The 13,292-nt window shown below is 44.4% G+C and overlaps 1 protein-coding gene across 1 annotated transcript in view; it reads left to right on the forward strand.

The window, feature by feature from the left end:
* CTNNBL1 (catenin beta like 1) overlaps positions 1 to 13,292 on the forward strand; it is a 155,363-nt gene that overhangs the window by 59,581 nt on the left and 82,490 nt on the right. Inside the window, exon 5 of the mRNA XM_042462623.1 lies at positions 2,298 to 2,395. Coding sequence (XP_042318557.1) covers positions 2,298 to 2,395 — 98 coding nt within the window. The remainder of the gene's footprint in view (positions 1 to 2,297; positions 2,396 to 13,292) is intronic.

The raw sequence follows: 13,292 nt of genomic DNA on the forward strand, positions 1-13,292 counted from the left end.
GTGTGAATTTGCAGATGACCACTCGAAGAAACACAGTTACAGGTGAGCAACCTGTCCTTATACAGGTCAAATTCCGAAATCCAAAATATTCAAACTGAAACATTTTTCACAAGTGGTTGAGATAGTGACACCTTTGCTTTCTGATAGTCCAATGTAAACAAACTTGGTTGTATAAGGTGTATATGAAACATATGTGAATTTTGAGTTTAGACTTGCGTCCCATCTCCAAGATGTACATATGTGCAAATACAGGTGTAATCCAACAAAATCCCAAATCGCAAACACTTCAGGTCCCAAGCATTTTGAATATCAAAGGAGTTTCAACTTGTATGGCAGTATAGGAAATACCTGTATTATTTTATTTAATGTTCTCTGCTTTCTATGTAAAATAGCCACATGTGAATTTTGTGCAGAATAAGTACTGAATTGTTAAACTGTGTAGTTTTCAAAATCTTTTTCTCAGTGGGAAGGAAATTGCTAAAATTACTTGTTGCTTCCATAGTGATGAATTATATCCCTGGTGCTGGCGTGCTTTTTTGCCGGAGCGCTTAAAAAAGTGAACATCAGTATGGTGCCCTTGTTTCTTAATTTGAGTGGGAAGAGCGTAGGATGGAGAAGGACTGCTCTAGTTATCTGCCTGCCTTTGGTCTGTCCTAGAAAAGGATGCAAAAGGTGTACAGCTTCACTAAGTTCTATTGTGTATGTATGTGTGATTGCATGTCTGAGGAGACCCTTTGTTACCCAAAGAACAGGTGTGTGGGGAGGACTAATGTTAAGGAAACTAGCTTTTGCAAGAGGTCTGAGTAATGTTTGGAGTATGTGCACCAGTATATACCAGTACTAACTGGGGAGGACTCCATGTCTTGGGTGAATTAAGAAGGTTTTATTAAGAAAAATGGAGAGTGCAATCACGCACATGAGACAATTCAAACAGACACAGCATACATACATAGCAAACCAAAATGGACGTATGGAAACGAGATAGCTGAGTTTTGGGGGGCTTTCAGTGGGGTTATAATTACGTGTCCAGAGAGAAGACTGTGGAAAGTTGGAGTTGCTTAGACTGGGAGATCTGAGGGAGACACAGAACATACACGGAGTGCATCTGTGTGTATGCAGACTGGGCTGTTTTGAAACCATATTTATACCTTAAAACTAGGCCCAGGTGATGGGCTTTCTGGTCACCTAACAAAGGCTGAATGACTTGTCCCAGGAATCGACAATGGGATTCCGGACTGGAAGGTGGCTTTAATTTTAGTGTAACAAAAATAGTGATTGGAGATGGATTTCCTTGAAATGGATGGTCAGGGATGTTTGGCTGGGGACACAACAGCAGGTAGGCAGAGAAGCTGGCTTATTCCTTTGGATGCTAGGAAATCCTTTGTCTCAGATTGCAAGAGGAAATACAGATCACTTGCAGGAAGGAAGAAGCACTTAATTCACATAGATGCGATGGTCTTGTTTGCTTGGATGTGCCACATGCCTCGGGAGATGGTCCTTTTCTCCTGGGAACCTGACTTAGTGTTCCTGAAAGGTCATCAGTCTTGCAAAAACATGCTGTCTCCAGGTATGGGATATGAAACTATGAGGATCCCCAAAATAAAGCACAAGATGTGCAGGGGTGCTTAACAACTTCTCGTGTTGCCACTGCCTTCACAGGTGCATTTGGTAGAAATACAGGAGACAAAGTTTTCGCGGTGGATGCCTTCATGAGAATCTGGGACTAACATCCTCCTTGCTGTCTTCTCATAAGCACAGCTGGAAGGGGCACATCTGAAAACTTCATTTGTACTTTTTAAAATGTCTAATTTTTTATTTTTTAAAAATGTTATCACATTAAAACACTATTATATGTTGAGTCTCCCTTATCCTGAACTCTGACATCTGAACTATTCCAAAACCGTCTACATCGGTGGCTGACACCTTTGCTTTCTGATGGTTCAGTCTATGCAAACTTTGATTTGTGCACAAAATTATTTTTAAAAACTGTGTTTAAAATTACCTTCAGTTGTGTATATTAAGAGTGTACGAAATGTAAATGTCTTCCTGTTTAGCATTGGGTCCCATCTCCCATGATGCCTCATTTACATATATGCAGATATGTCTGAAATCCAAAAAACTCAGAAACCCCAAACACTTGTTCCTAAGCATTTCAGACAAGGGAGACTCAACCTATAATTTAAAACAGCATAAAAGCATTTTAAAAAATATGTAGCAGTGAAGATGGAAGCATGCCTTGTTACTACAATACCCACAATGTCCTCCTCCAGCCTTGCTTTCCTTAGCTGCCTCTCTACATGTCTCCATTGCGGTGGTGGATCTTCTGCAGGAGCTCACTGACATCGACACCCTCCATGAAAGCGAAGAAGGAGCCGAGGTCCTCATAGATGCCCTGGTGAGTAGGCCTGGGCATTCCCTCCCTCCAATACACACACAACCACACATATGAATGCAAACACACAGTCCCTTTTACTGTTGGAGCAATGGGAGGATTTAGGCAGTATAAATCTCCACCTTCTGACATTAACCCCCCCCCCCCCAATATTCTCCTCAATTTTCTCATTTATCTTCCACCAAGTTCTCCTCCTTTATCTTCCACTAAGTCCTTCCCAAAATGGTGAGTTTGTTTCACTTGTAGTCATCCTTTTGAGAAGGATTGTTAAAAAAAAAGAGTCGCGCTCAGCTCTTGGTATCTGATGGAGTTTGGTTCCAGGATTCCCTGTGGATACCAAAATCCATGGATACTCATCCCATTGTATACAATGACATAGTAAAATGGTGACCCATATATAAAATGGCAAAATTAAGGTTTGGCTTTGGGATTATTTTGTTGTTGTTGTTGAATATTTTCAAACTCTGGATGGTTGGCTCTGGATGCAGAATCCATGAATATGGAAGGCCGGCAGTCCTTGGGGTGTGTTGGGGGACTCCTGGTGCTGGTTTTGCATATTTGTGGGGAAGGGTCTCTTCCTGGATGTCAACAAAAATCACCTGGAAATTGTGCCCCCCCTTTTTAAAAAAATGGGGATTGATGCCTTGGGGGGGCGGGGGATTCAAAAGGAATGTTCACGGCTTTAAATATTATTCCCAGGGATGGCAATCCAGTCTGTGGGCCACACTTTGCCCATCCCTATACTAACCATATTTCACATGGTCTCTTAAGATTTCCCTTCATTCAACCCTAATGCATGGGCCACTGAAGGTCACTGCTGTCCTTGAGAGAGAGCAGTTAGGGCCAGCGTGGCATAGTGGCTTGCGCATTGGACTAGGAGGGTTCACATTCTGTTTCGGCCGTGGAGACCTCCTGGAGGACCTTGGGAAAGTCACACTCTTTCAGCTTCAGAGGTTGGCAGTGGCAAACTTCCTCTGAAATAACCTGCAAAGAAAACCCCCATGAAAGGCTGCCATTACGGTTGCCATAAGTCAGAAATGACTTGAAGGCACACAACAGTAAAAACAGCTGCCCTTGTGGCCTCCTGGGTGTCTGTGGTCACAGGGAGATGCATTCCTCGGTCCTTCTCTCCTTCCCCCTTTCTCTCTCTTAAAGATGGGGAAGCCTGGGGGCTCCTCTACTTAGCAATTATGAAACCCAAATATATGCTTAGAATGTAGAGAGATCTTGTAGCACCTTTGAGACTAACTGAAAGAAGGAAGTTGGCAGCAGGAACTTTCATAGACTGGTCTGCATCCTCAGATGCAGATGTGAATGTATGAAGTGGACTTTAGTCTGGGAAGGCTAATGCTGCCAACTTCTTTCTTGCAGTTAGTCTCCAAGGTGCTACAAGATCTCTCTGCAGTCAGCCTTCCGTTTTTGTGGGGATCCGTTCTTGCACTTGCACATATTCAAGCCCCATAGGCTTGAAGGAGGGGGGGTTGCCCATTTTAATCCCCTCCGTTTGCTCCTCACGAGTAAGTGAGGGTTGTGGATGTGAAGTCGGTGCATACGGAGGAGCAGTTGTACGTACTGATTCTACCGACTAACACGGCTATATCTTTGAATTCTATCAACATGTTTAGAATGTATATTTAGATGCAACAAATGACCTTTTCCAAATACATAGTTCAAACACTGCCTTTTTCATTTGTGTTTTTTGGATGTCAGCTTCAGTGGATCATGCTAGCGATTCAGCACATTTCTCTGCAAAGCTCTTCACAGACCCAATCTCCATCTTTCCCTAAAAAGGACCGACGCTCTGGGAATGTCCCGCGGCTAATCCAACAAGTGGCCCGCTGCCCACCAGTCTGCCTGGACAAGGGCTGCCTCTTCAGCGGGCATTTCTAGTCTATTTCTAATATATTTCTAACACATGTCTTTGGACTGCAGCTCCCATCAGTCCTAAACATAGCAGCCTATGGTGAGAAACGCTGGAAGCTGCAGTCCAGCAACATCTAGAGAGCCCAAAGATTGTCCTCCCTGTACTGACTGATAACTTTAAGCCAGTCCTTTTCAGCTTGGCCATGCACAATTGCATCTTTGCTTGATGTGTGAAGGAGAAGCAAGGCAGAAAGGAATGTAGGAGGCAAAGCTTACAATTTCTAAGCTACCTTTTTGGACTACAGCTCCCAGCATGTGTTGGGAGAGTCTAATCTAGCCATTATAGTCCCCAAAAAAGGAACATTTGCAAGCTCTGATGAGAAGGTGTACAAAGGTTTGTTATGTATGGAAGACAAAAAGGCATGGAACTGGACCCCTCCTTGCAATTCACATGGCATCAATGAAACCCACTTCTGATATTGCTTGCCTAAGAAACTCTGAAAATGACTGTCCTTGGCATCCAGTGGGCTTGTGACCCACTGCCACCGACTGCAGCAATCTCAATCACTTTCTACCTTTGCGGGCAGGCAGAGTCTACAATCACTCTTTTCTCATCTTCCTCTCTGAGCAGCCCTCAAGCCTCAGGCAAACACTCTTTTCTGAAACCCATAAGAGCAATTAGGGATCAACCATGGCACTTGCAGACATACAGATCAGCTCCGGGCAATCAGGATAATGGCCCCCTCTCTTTCCTCTCCAGGAAAAGGCACCCTGGAGTAGCAGACTGTGGCTCCCCCTCCCCATTCAACTTCCTGTGAAGCCCCCAAAACTTCCCTATATAGCCATTCTTTGCTACAGAGCAGGCAGGATCTAAGGATTATCTGACTACATCCTCATAGCCAGACACAGAATGGGTACAACAGCATTAAGATCCCTGGAACGTGTGTATATGTCCATGTCTCTTTCTCAAGAGGAAAAGCCTCCCTGCCCCTAAGGGCTAGTCTCCAGTATTGTGTCCCATTTTGGGCATCCCAGTTCAACCAAGGTGCAGACACCTGGGAATGTCCCTCGGAGAGGGCTACCCAGATAGTAAAAATGATTTGGAAACCAAGCCCTATGAGTAGTGGGCTAGGGAACTGAGTATCCTTGACTTGGAGTAGAGAAAATTGAGAGGCAATAATGGTAGGACCATGTTCAAATACAGTGGGAGCTCCATATCTGAGGACTTGCCCTCCAGGGATTTGAGCATAAGGGGACACCAAGCCCACATTGTCCTCAGTGGTGGCGCATGCATGGGAACAAAGGGACTGAAGTCCCTCCCTCCCTCCCTCCAAGGCTTTAGCCTCTGACTTGGCTTTTGAGGACAGAGGCTGGAGCTCCATCAGCCAGAGGGAGGCAGCACAGGAACTGAGGCTTGGGTCTTGGAGCCCTCGCCCCCAAGCCCAACATCCCAAGCTCCAGCTCCAGCACCCTCCAGCTGATGGGGCTCCAGAGAAGAATCATAGAATCGTAGAATTGAGAGAGACCACAAGGGCCATCCAGTCCAACCCCATTCTGCCACGCAGGAACTCTCAATCAAAGCATTCCCGACAGATGGCCATCCAGCCTCTGTTTGAAGACCTCTAAGGAAGGAGTCTCCACTACACTCCGAGGGAGTTTGTTCCACTGTCGAACAGACCTTACTGTCAGGAAGTTCCTCCTAATGTTGAGGTAGAATCTCTTTTCCTGGAGCTTGCAGCCATTGTTCCGTGTTCTAGTCTCTGGAGCAGCAGAAAACAAGCTTGCTCCCTCCTCAACATGACATCCCTTCAAATATTTAAATAGGACTATCATATCACCTCTTAACCTTCTCTTCTCCAGACTAAACATCCCCAGCTCCCTCAGTCGTTCCTCATAGGGCATGGTTTCCAGACCTTTCACCATTTTAGTTGCCTTCCTTTGGACACAGGGCTCCAGTTTCTCAATGTCCTTTTTGAATTGTGGTGCCCAGAACTGGACACAATATTCCAGGTGGGGCCTGACCAGAGCAGAATATAGTGGCACTATTACTTCTCTTGATCTAGACACTATACTTCTATTGATGCAGCCCAAAATCGCATTGGCTTTGTTAGCTGCCGCATCGCACTGTTGACTCATATTCAACTTGTGGTCTACTTGGACTCCCAGATCCTTTTCACACGTAGTTACATTCAGCCAGGTGTCCCCCATAATCCTATATCTGTGCATTTAATTTTTCCACCCTAAGTGCAGTACCTTACATTTCTTCGTGTTGAATTTCATTTTGTTAGCTTTGGCCCAGTTTTCTAATCTGTTCAGGTCATTTTGAATCCTGTCCTCTGGAGTATTAGCTATTCCTCCTAATTTGGTGTCATCTGCAAATTTGATAAGTATGCTCCCAATTCTGTCATCCAGGTCATTGATAAAGATGTTGAATAGCACTGGGCCCAGGACAGAGCCCTGTGGGACCCCACTGGTCACTTCCCTCCAGGATGAAAAAGAGCCATTGTTGAGCACCCTTGGAAGGAAGGAAGGAAGGGCCACCGCGCCACCATTGGGGTCAGTGGGACTTGAGCATCTGCAGATTTTGGTATCTGAGGGGTGTGTGCATCCAGAACGGATCCCCATGGATACTGAGGGTCGACTGTATCCTGAAGGACTCTGATCACATGGAGGATAGAGGGAGCATGTTTGCTGCTGCTCTAGGACCAATGGATTTAAATTGCAAGAAAAGGGATTCCTCCTAAATCCTAGATAGAACTTCCTTGTAATGTTTTTCTTGTATTTTCACCCAAGCTTTAATAAAGCTTAATACAAGAAAAATCCAATAAAAAAATTATATAAGAAAATTCCTGTGTGATTATCGCCAGAAGAAGCCTTTTTTGGACAGTGGAGAGGCCCAGGTATAGATCTGATAAGATATGAAGACATTCTTAGAGCATCAAGCTGCCCTAATTGGAAGATGAAATCTAGAAAAGAGTTGGATAAAGAGGGAATAAATTGTAATTGGTTTCTATGTAAACAAATGTGCGAAAGATTAAAAATGGATTTGAGTTTAGACGATTTTGAGCTTGAAGAGAAAGACATTGATAAAATTCTGACAGGGAAATCCAGACACAAAACTGCAAAGTTATATGATGCCATTCTACAATTAGATTTGGAAAAAGAAGTGGTGAGCGAGTCCATGATTCAGTGGCCCCAAAACATTGGATATACTCTAGTCTCAGAACAATGGGGAAACATATGGGGGAAAATGCAGATGTTGACACTCTATCGAGATGTAAAAGAAAATTAAACAAACAAGCTTCATTTATATACCGCTTCATCCTGCCTAAACAGTGTCTAAGTGGTTTACAACTGTAAGCTAATTTGCCCCCAACAGTCTGGGTCCTCATTTTAGCAACCTCCTTGGAAGGATGCAAGCCTGAGTCGAGCCCTTTTGCTGGTCTTGAACTCATAACCTTATGGTTTTGAGTGAGTGGCTGCAGTAGAGGCATTTAACCACTGCACCACCAGGGCTCCTATAAAGGTTACCTATAAAGATGCTTCTGAAATGAAGATGGTATTTAACTCCTGAAAAACAATATAATACACAAGATAGTCATAAACAGATGTTGGAAATGCAACAAAAACACTTGTGGTGGCGATACCCAAAAGCTAGGAATTTTGGGTCTAAAATACATACAGTAATCAGTCACTTAATAGGAATAAATTTCCCAATGAGAGCTGAACTTTAGCTTCTAAATACTGTATGATACACCTGTTAAGTAAAATCAAGAAAAGTAAATATTGGAGGATGATGCTGTATATGATTACAGCTGCCCATATTTTTAATGCTAAAAAATGAAAGGAGAAAGAGTTGCCATCTATCAACGATTGAATTATAGAATTAGTGGACATGATAGAGCTGGGCAGACTTATGCATTTAATTAACAATGAATCTGGAAATAGACCAGGAGCCTATAATAATCCTCTGGAAAATGACATGGACAGGTATGGTAATGCTGTAACAATATATTAAATAATTTAAGGGTCCTTACAACTTAGTGATCAGACAGTAAGAAGGAAGCAGAATAGCTTTAGTTGATTTACTAAAGAATTAAAATGGTCAATGAGATCTCTTTTAAATCACCAATGAGAATATATAGTTCGGAAATATCTGACCATATCTCTCCGCCTCTACTGCCAAGATCCTGGTCCATGCCCTAGTGATCTCACGACTTGATTACTGTAACGTCCTCCTGGTTGGGCTTCCTCTTTCTCACCTCCGTCCTTTAATCTCTGTCCAGCATTCAGCTGCACGCATTATCACTTCCACCCACCGCTCTGACCACATCTCTCCTGTCTTGGCATCCCTTCACTGGCTCCCCCTCCCTTTCTGCATTCAGTACAAGCTCCTTCTGTCCACGTTTAAAGCCCTCCATGGACTGGCCCCTCCTTACTTATCAGACCTTCTTTCTCCTCACCTTCCCACTCGGTTGTTCCCTCCCTTCTGGTAGTCAGGGTTGACTGTCCCAGCCCAAGATTTCCTCTGCCCCATCTCGGATTCACCCTTTTCACTTGCTGCCCCTCACTCCTGGAGCCTTCTTCCCCCGCGAGATGCAAGAGCCATCACTTCTTTAACCCGCTTCAAAACAGAGTTGAAGACCATCCTGTTCAGAGAAGCCTTCCCAGGCATTGCATAATTGTCGCTTGCTATTTGATGTTCTTTGTTGCCTGTTTTATTGAATCATTTCCTGTACTGCTATGTATTTATATGTGTTATCCTACTAGAGAGGCAGGCTAACTCCAACAGGCCTCCCTGGAAGAAGTTTACCCATCCATTAAGAAGCCAAGCCCTCCCTCCATTCCATCTCCCTTGGTCCAGGCCTCGGAGGTAGAGAGGAACTGCTGGACCTCATCCCCTTCCCCTCCACCATTCCCTTCTCCTTTTGTGTCATGTCTTTTTAGATTGTAAGCCTGAGGGCAGGGAACTGTCTAATTATAAAGATTGTATGTACAGCGCTGTGTAAATTTACAGCGCTTTATAAATAAAGGTTAATAATAATAATAATAATAATAATAATAATAATAATAATAATAATAATAATATATGTGGACCATCTTCAGTAATTTGGTTTGGAAATAATGGAGAGTCTATGGGTTTATGCTAAAATAGTCAACAATAAAAAGAAGGAAGTAAATTTGCCATATAGAACTTTATTAAAAACCCTTCAGGTTTACTATAGAAAAAGTGTTATAAGCTGTAAAGAGATTGAGTAATATGGTCTTATTTTTTCCCTTTTTTTAATGAAGTAATCATATTGTGACACTGCTATATATTTTATATATGCTTGTTGAATAATAATGATATACAGCGGGCCCTTGCCTTACGTGGGGCTCTGTTCCAGACCCCCCGCGTAAGGCAAATTCCACGAATGATTAAGCCATGGCGCACATTCCATTCACTATATTAGGGCTCGCTGTTTGCATGACCGCAAGTCCATATATGGCGAGCCTGCGTATGGCGCGGGCACACTATATATGGGGGTTTTAAAAAAAAATAAAGAAGTTTCTAATGGTAGGTGCTGTTTGACAGGAGTGGACTTTCCTTCCATGGAAGCTTTTAAAGAGAGCAATATCCACCTCTCATTTTCGTTGTGGATTCCTGCACTAGATGGGGTCCCTTCTAACTCTACAGTTCTGTTATTCAAGGGTTTTCCCCACCTCGCCTCCCCCTCCTCTCTTTCATCCCTGTGGTTTATTTGCAAAGATGAGCGTGTCAAACTTTGGACAGAACATAAGAAGACATAGAGGATAATAACACTCGGTAAAGTAGAAGGCAGCTGGAAAAGAGGAAGACCCAGTAGAGATGGATGGACTGCATCAAGCCATGGTTGCCCTCGGTTTGCAAGACCTGAGCTGGGCTGTTGTCCCTCATTCCTAGGGCTGCTTAAAAGCTGGCTTCAGTCTCTAGACCAGCGATTCCCAAACTTTGGTCCTCCGGGTGTTTTGGAGTTCAACTCCCGCAAGCCTCAGCCACCTTGGCCAACAACAGTCAGGATTTCTGTGAGCTGAAGTCCAGAACATCTGGAGGACCATAATTTGGGGACCACTGCTCTAGACAGCCAACTATACTAAGGAGGCCCTTTCTTTACCTCTGTGGAAATCGTCTGTATTCTTAAAATTTGGAATTCTTATGCTGGGGGCCAGGGAAGGTCCCCTCCCTTTTAGGTAAGCGGTCCCTGGCGAGGAAGGGATGCCGGACAAGCTGTTTCTGGTCTCTGACCAAGTGGCAGTCTTCTCATTGTCACCGCTGCCATTTCAGATTGCATGGCTGGGAGAGGAAGGGCTGTCATGCCCATGAAACACTTTTTGGTGGCCTTTCATCCATTGTGGGTCTGCGCAGAGGTCAAATTGAGCAAGAGAGTAGCGGCTTCAGCGTCTGCTGCCTCTCTGCAGCTGGGCGGTTGTGATCTTACCTTCCAAAGGTTAATTACAGTTGCCCTGGATGAGTCCTTCTGGCCGGCCTCTGCGCTCTTTTAATTACAGGCTCTTCCTTACAAGGGCAGTGGAATGAATGTGATGGAAGGGTTGGCGAAGAGGAGGGAGAAGACCGCCGTGTGGCGGATGTTGCCTGGATCCCTCCCGCCAGGAAGCAATCAACCTGGACAAAAGCTCCCTTTGTGCACGGTGCTGTTCCTCCAGCCTATTGACAACAGCTCAGTTTTGAGAGGGTTTTGCTGTCTGCAGCATCTGACGCCTGAATGGCTCCCCTTTATTTGACAAATAAACAATTATGCTCTGCACATCTGAACCAAGGCCACGAAAGAGCCTGCTAAGATGTTTAGTTCCCACAGTGCCTGTGTGTTCTGGGATCAAATTGCAAAGGAGCACTGGGTTTGAGTGGGATGTTTAGGGAACCATCTACTCTTGCCAGGGTGAGAGAGGGGGGATTTTTTGCCTACCTAATTCCCAGTTGCCATGTACAGATGTGAATGCGGGACAGTGAAGGAAGCAGACAGAAAGAAAACCCACTCCTTTGAAATGTGGGGCTGGAGAAGAGGACTTAAGATGACCCCATGGACAGCCAAGAAGACAAACAAATGGGTTCTTGGACAGATCAGACCAGGGCTCTCCTTGGAAGCAAAGATGATCAAGTGGAGACTATCGTACTTTGGCCACATCATGAGAAGGCACGGATCCCTAGAAAAAAACAGTACTGTACTGCTAGGAAAGGTAGAAGGTAGAAGAAAGAGAGAAAGAGCATCGACCAGATGGATAGACTTGATCAGGGCATTATGGGCAGGGGCTTGCAGGATCTTGGCAAGACTGCAGTGGAGGATAGGGTTTCTTGGAGATGTCTCATCCACAGGGTTGCCAAGGGCAGCTAACAACAACAAAACCCCCACTTTGGTAAAAGAACCACAGAGCCATGCTGTGTTGCAGGTATTTGCCCTCCTGTGCTCTCACCTGTTTTGTCGTTGTTGTTGTTAACTGCCCTCGAGTCGATCTCAACTGATGGTGACCATATGGATGAGATATGCCCAGAACTGGACACAGTATTCCAGGTGAGGTCTGACCACAGCAGAATAGAGTGGCACTATTTTTTCTCTTGATCTCAACACTATACTTAGCATTGCCGTTTATAGCTGCCACATCACACTGTTGACTCATTTCATCTTGTGTTTTACTAGAACTCCTGGATCCCTTTCACATGTATAAGTCTCCTTAAGCCAGGTTCCCCCATCCTATAGCTATGCATTTCATTTTTCCACCCAACCTTACATTTCTCTATATTGAATATCATTTTGTTAGCTTTAGCCCAGCTTTCTAGTCTGTTCAGATCTTTTGAATTTTGATCCTGCCCTCTGGGGTATTAGCTACTCTTAATTTGGTGTCATCTGCAAATTTTCTAAGCATGTCCTCTGTTCTTTTATCCAAGTCATTGATAAAGATGTTGAATAGCACTGGGCTCAGGACACTACCCCCCACTGGACACCCCACTGATCACTTCTCTCCAGGATGAAGAAGGTCACTATAAGTTGGAAATGACTTGGAGGCCCACAGCAACACGACTAAAATGTTAAAAAGCAGTTTAGGAAACAACACTGTTTGCTGAATTTCTACAGTCTGATTGGACTTAAGTCATGTCCATGTTCACACACACTTACCTGCAAAGAGGAAGTGAACTTCTCAGAGTGGAAACTAAGACGTGTTTCTTGTGGTATTGGGGCCATTCCTTGATTCTCTAATGTCTGCTATGCTGAAACCACCTCCGGGGATCCACTATATGTTTTGCAAAGATTTGTTCCAGGATCTTTGATACTTCACGTTTTGGATATTACAGGTTCAGGATTGTTCTCCCGCAACAGAGGAAAGAAAACTATGTTAAGACTAGAAAATCAATTGCAATATCATTTGTACCATATGGCAGTATATATATGTTTATCATCTTTTTATTGTTGTTGAAGTAAACTAATAAAAAGAAAGAGGCCATTTTAATCAGACAGAGTTGCCTTCAGCTTCACTACCTGGATTTTTTAAAATCATTCACTATGAGGTTTGGGCAATTTTGTTCCAAAATCATGCAGAAAACCCACCTCCCAACTGCATGAAAACATGCAAAAATGCCTCCATCCCAGCCCTACAGGAAGCCATACTCTTCCCACAGGCCTTCCCAGAATAATTGACTCAATTCCCCCATTGATACTCATGATAGGTTCTCCTGGCCCAGGGAAGGAAATTTGTCCACCTGTCCTGAATGGGGTCACGCTTCCCCTGAAGGACTCTGTTCGTAGTCTGGGGGTGCTTCTGGACTCGTCGCTCCACCTTACATCTCAGGTGGATGTGACAGTCAGCAGTACTTGTTATCAGCTTCGGCTGATATGCCAGCTGTGACCCTACCTGGGCCGGGGGGACCTTGAAACGGTGGTACATGCTCTGGTAACCTCTCGGTTGGATTTCTGTAACGCGCTCTACGTGGGGCAACCCTTGTACCAAACCCAGAAGCTTCAATTAGTGCAGAACATGGCAGCCAGGCTGGTCACTGGATGCCCCA

This window comes from Sceloporus undulatus, chromosome 4 (genome assembly GCF_019175285.1).
Source record: "Sceloporus undulatus isolate JIND9_A2432 ecotype Alabama chromosome 4, SceUnd_v1.1, whole genome shotgun sequence".
NCBI lineage: Eukaryota > Metazoa > Chordata > Lepidosauria > Squamata > Phrynosomatidae > Sceloporus > Sceloporus undulatus.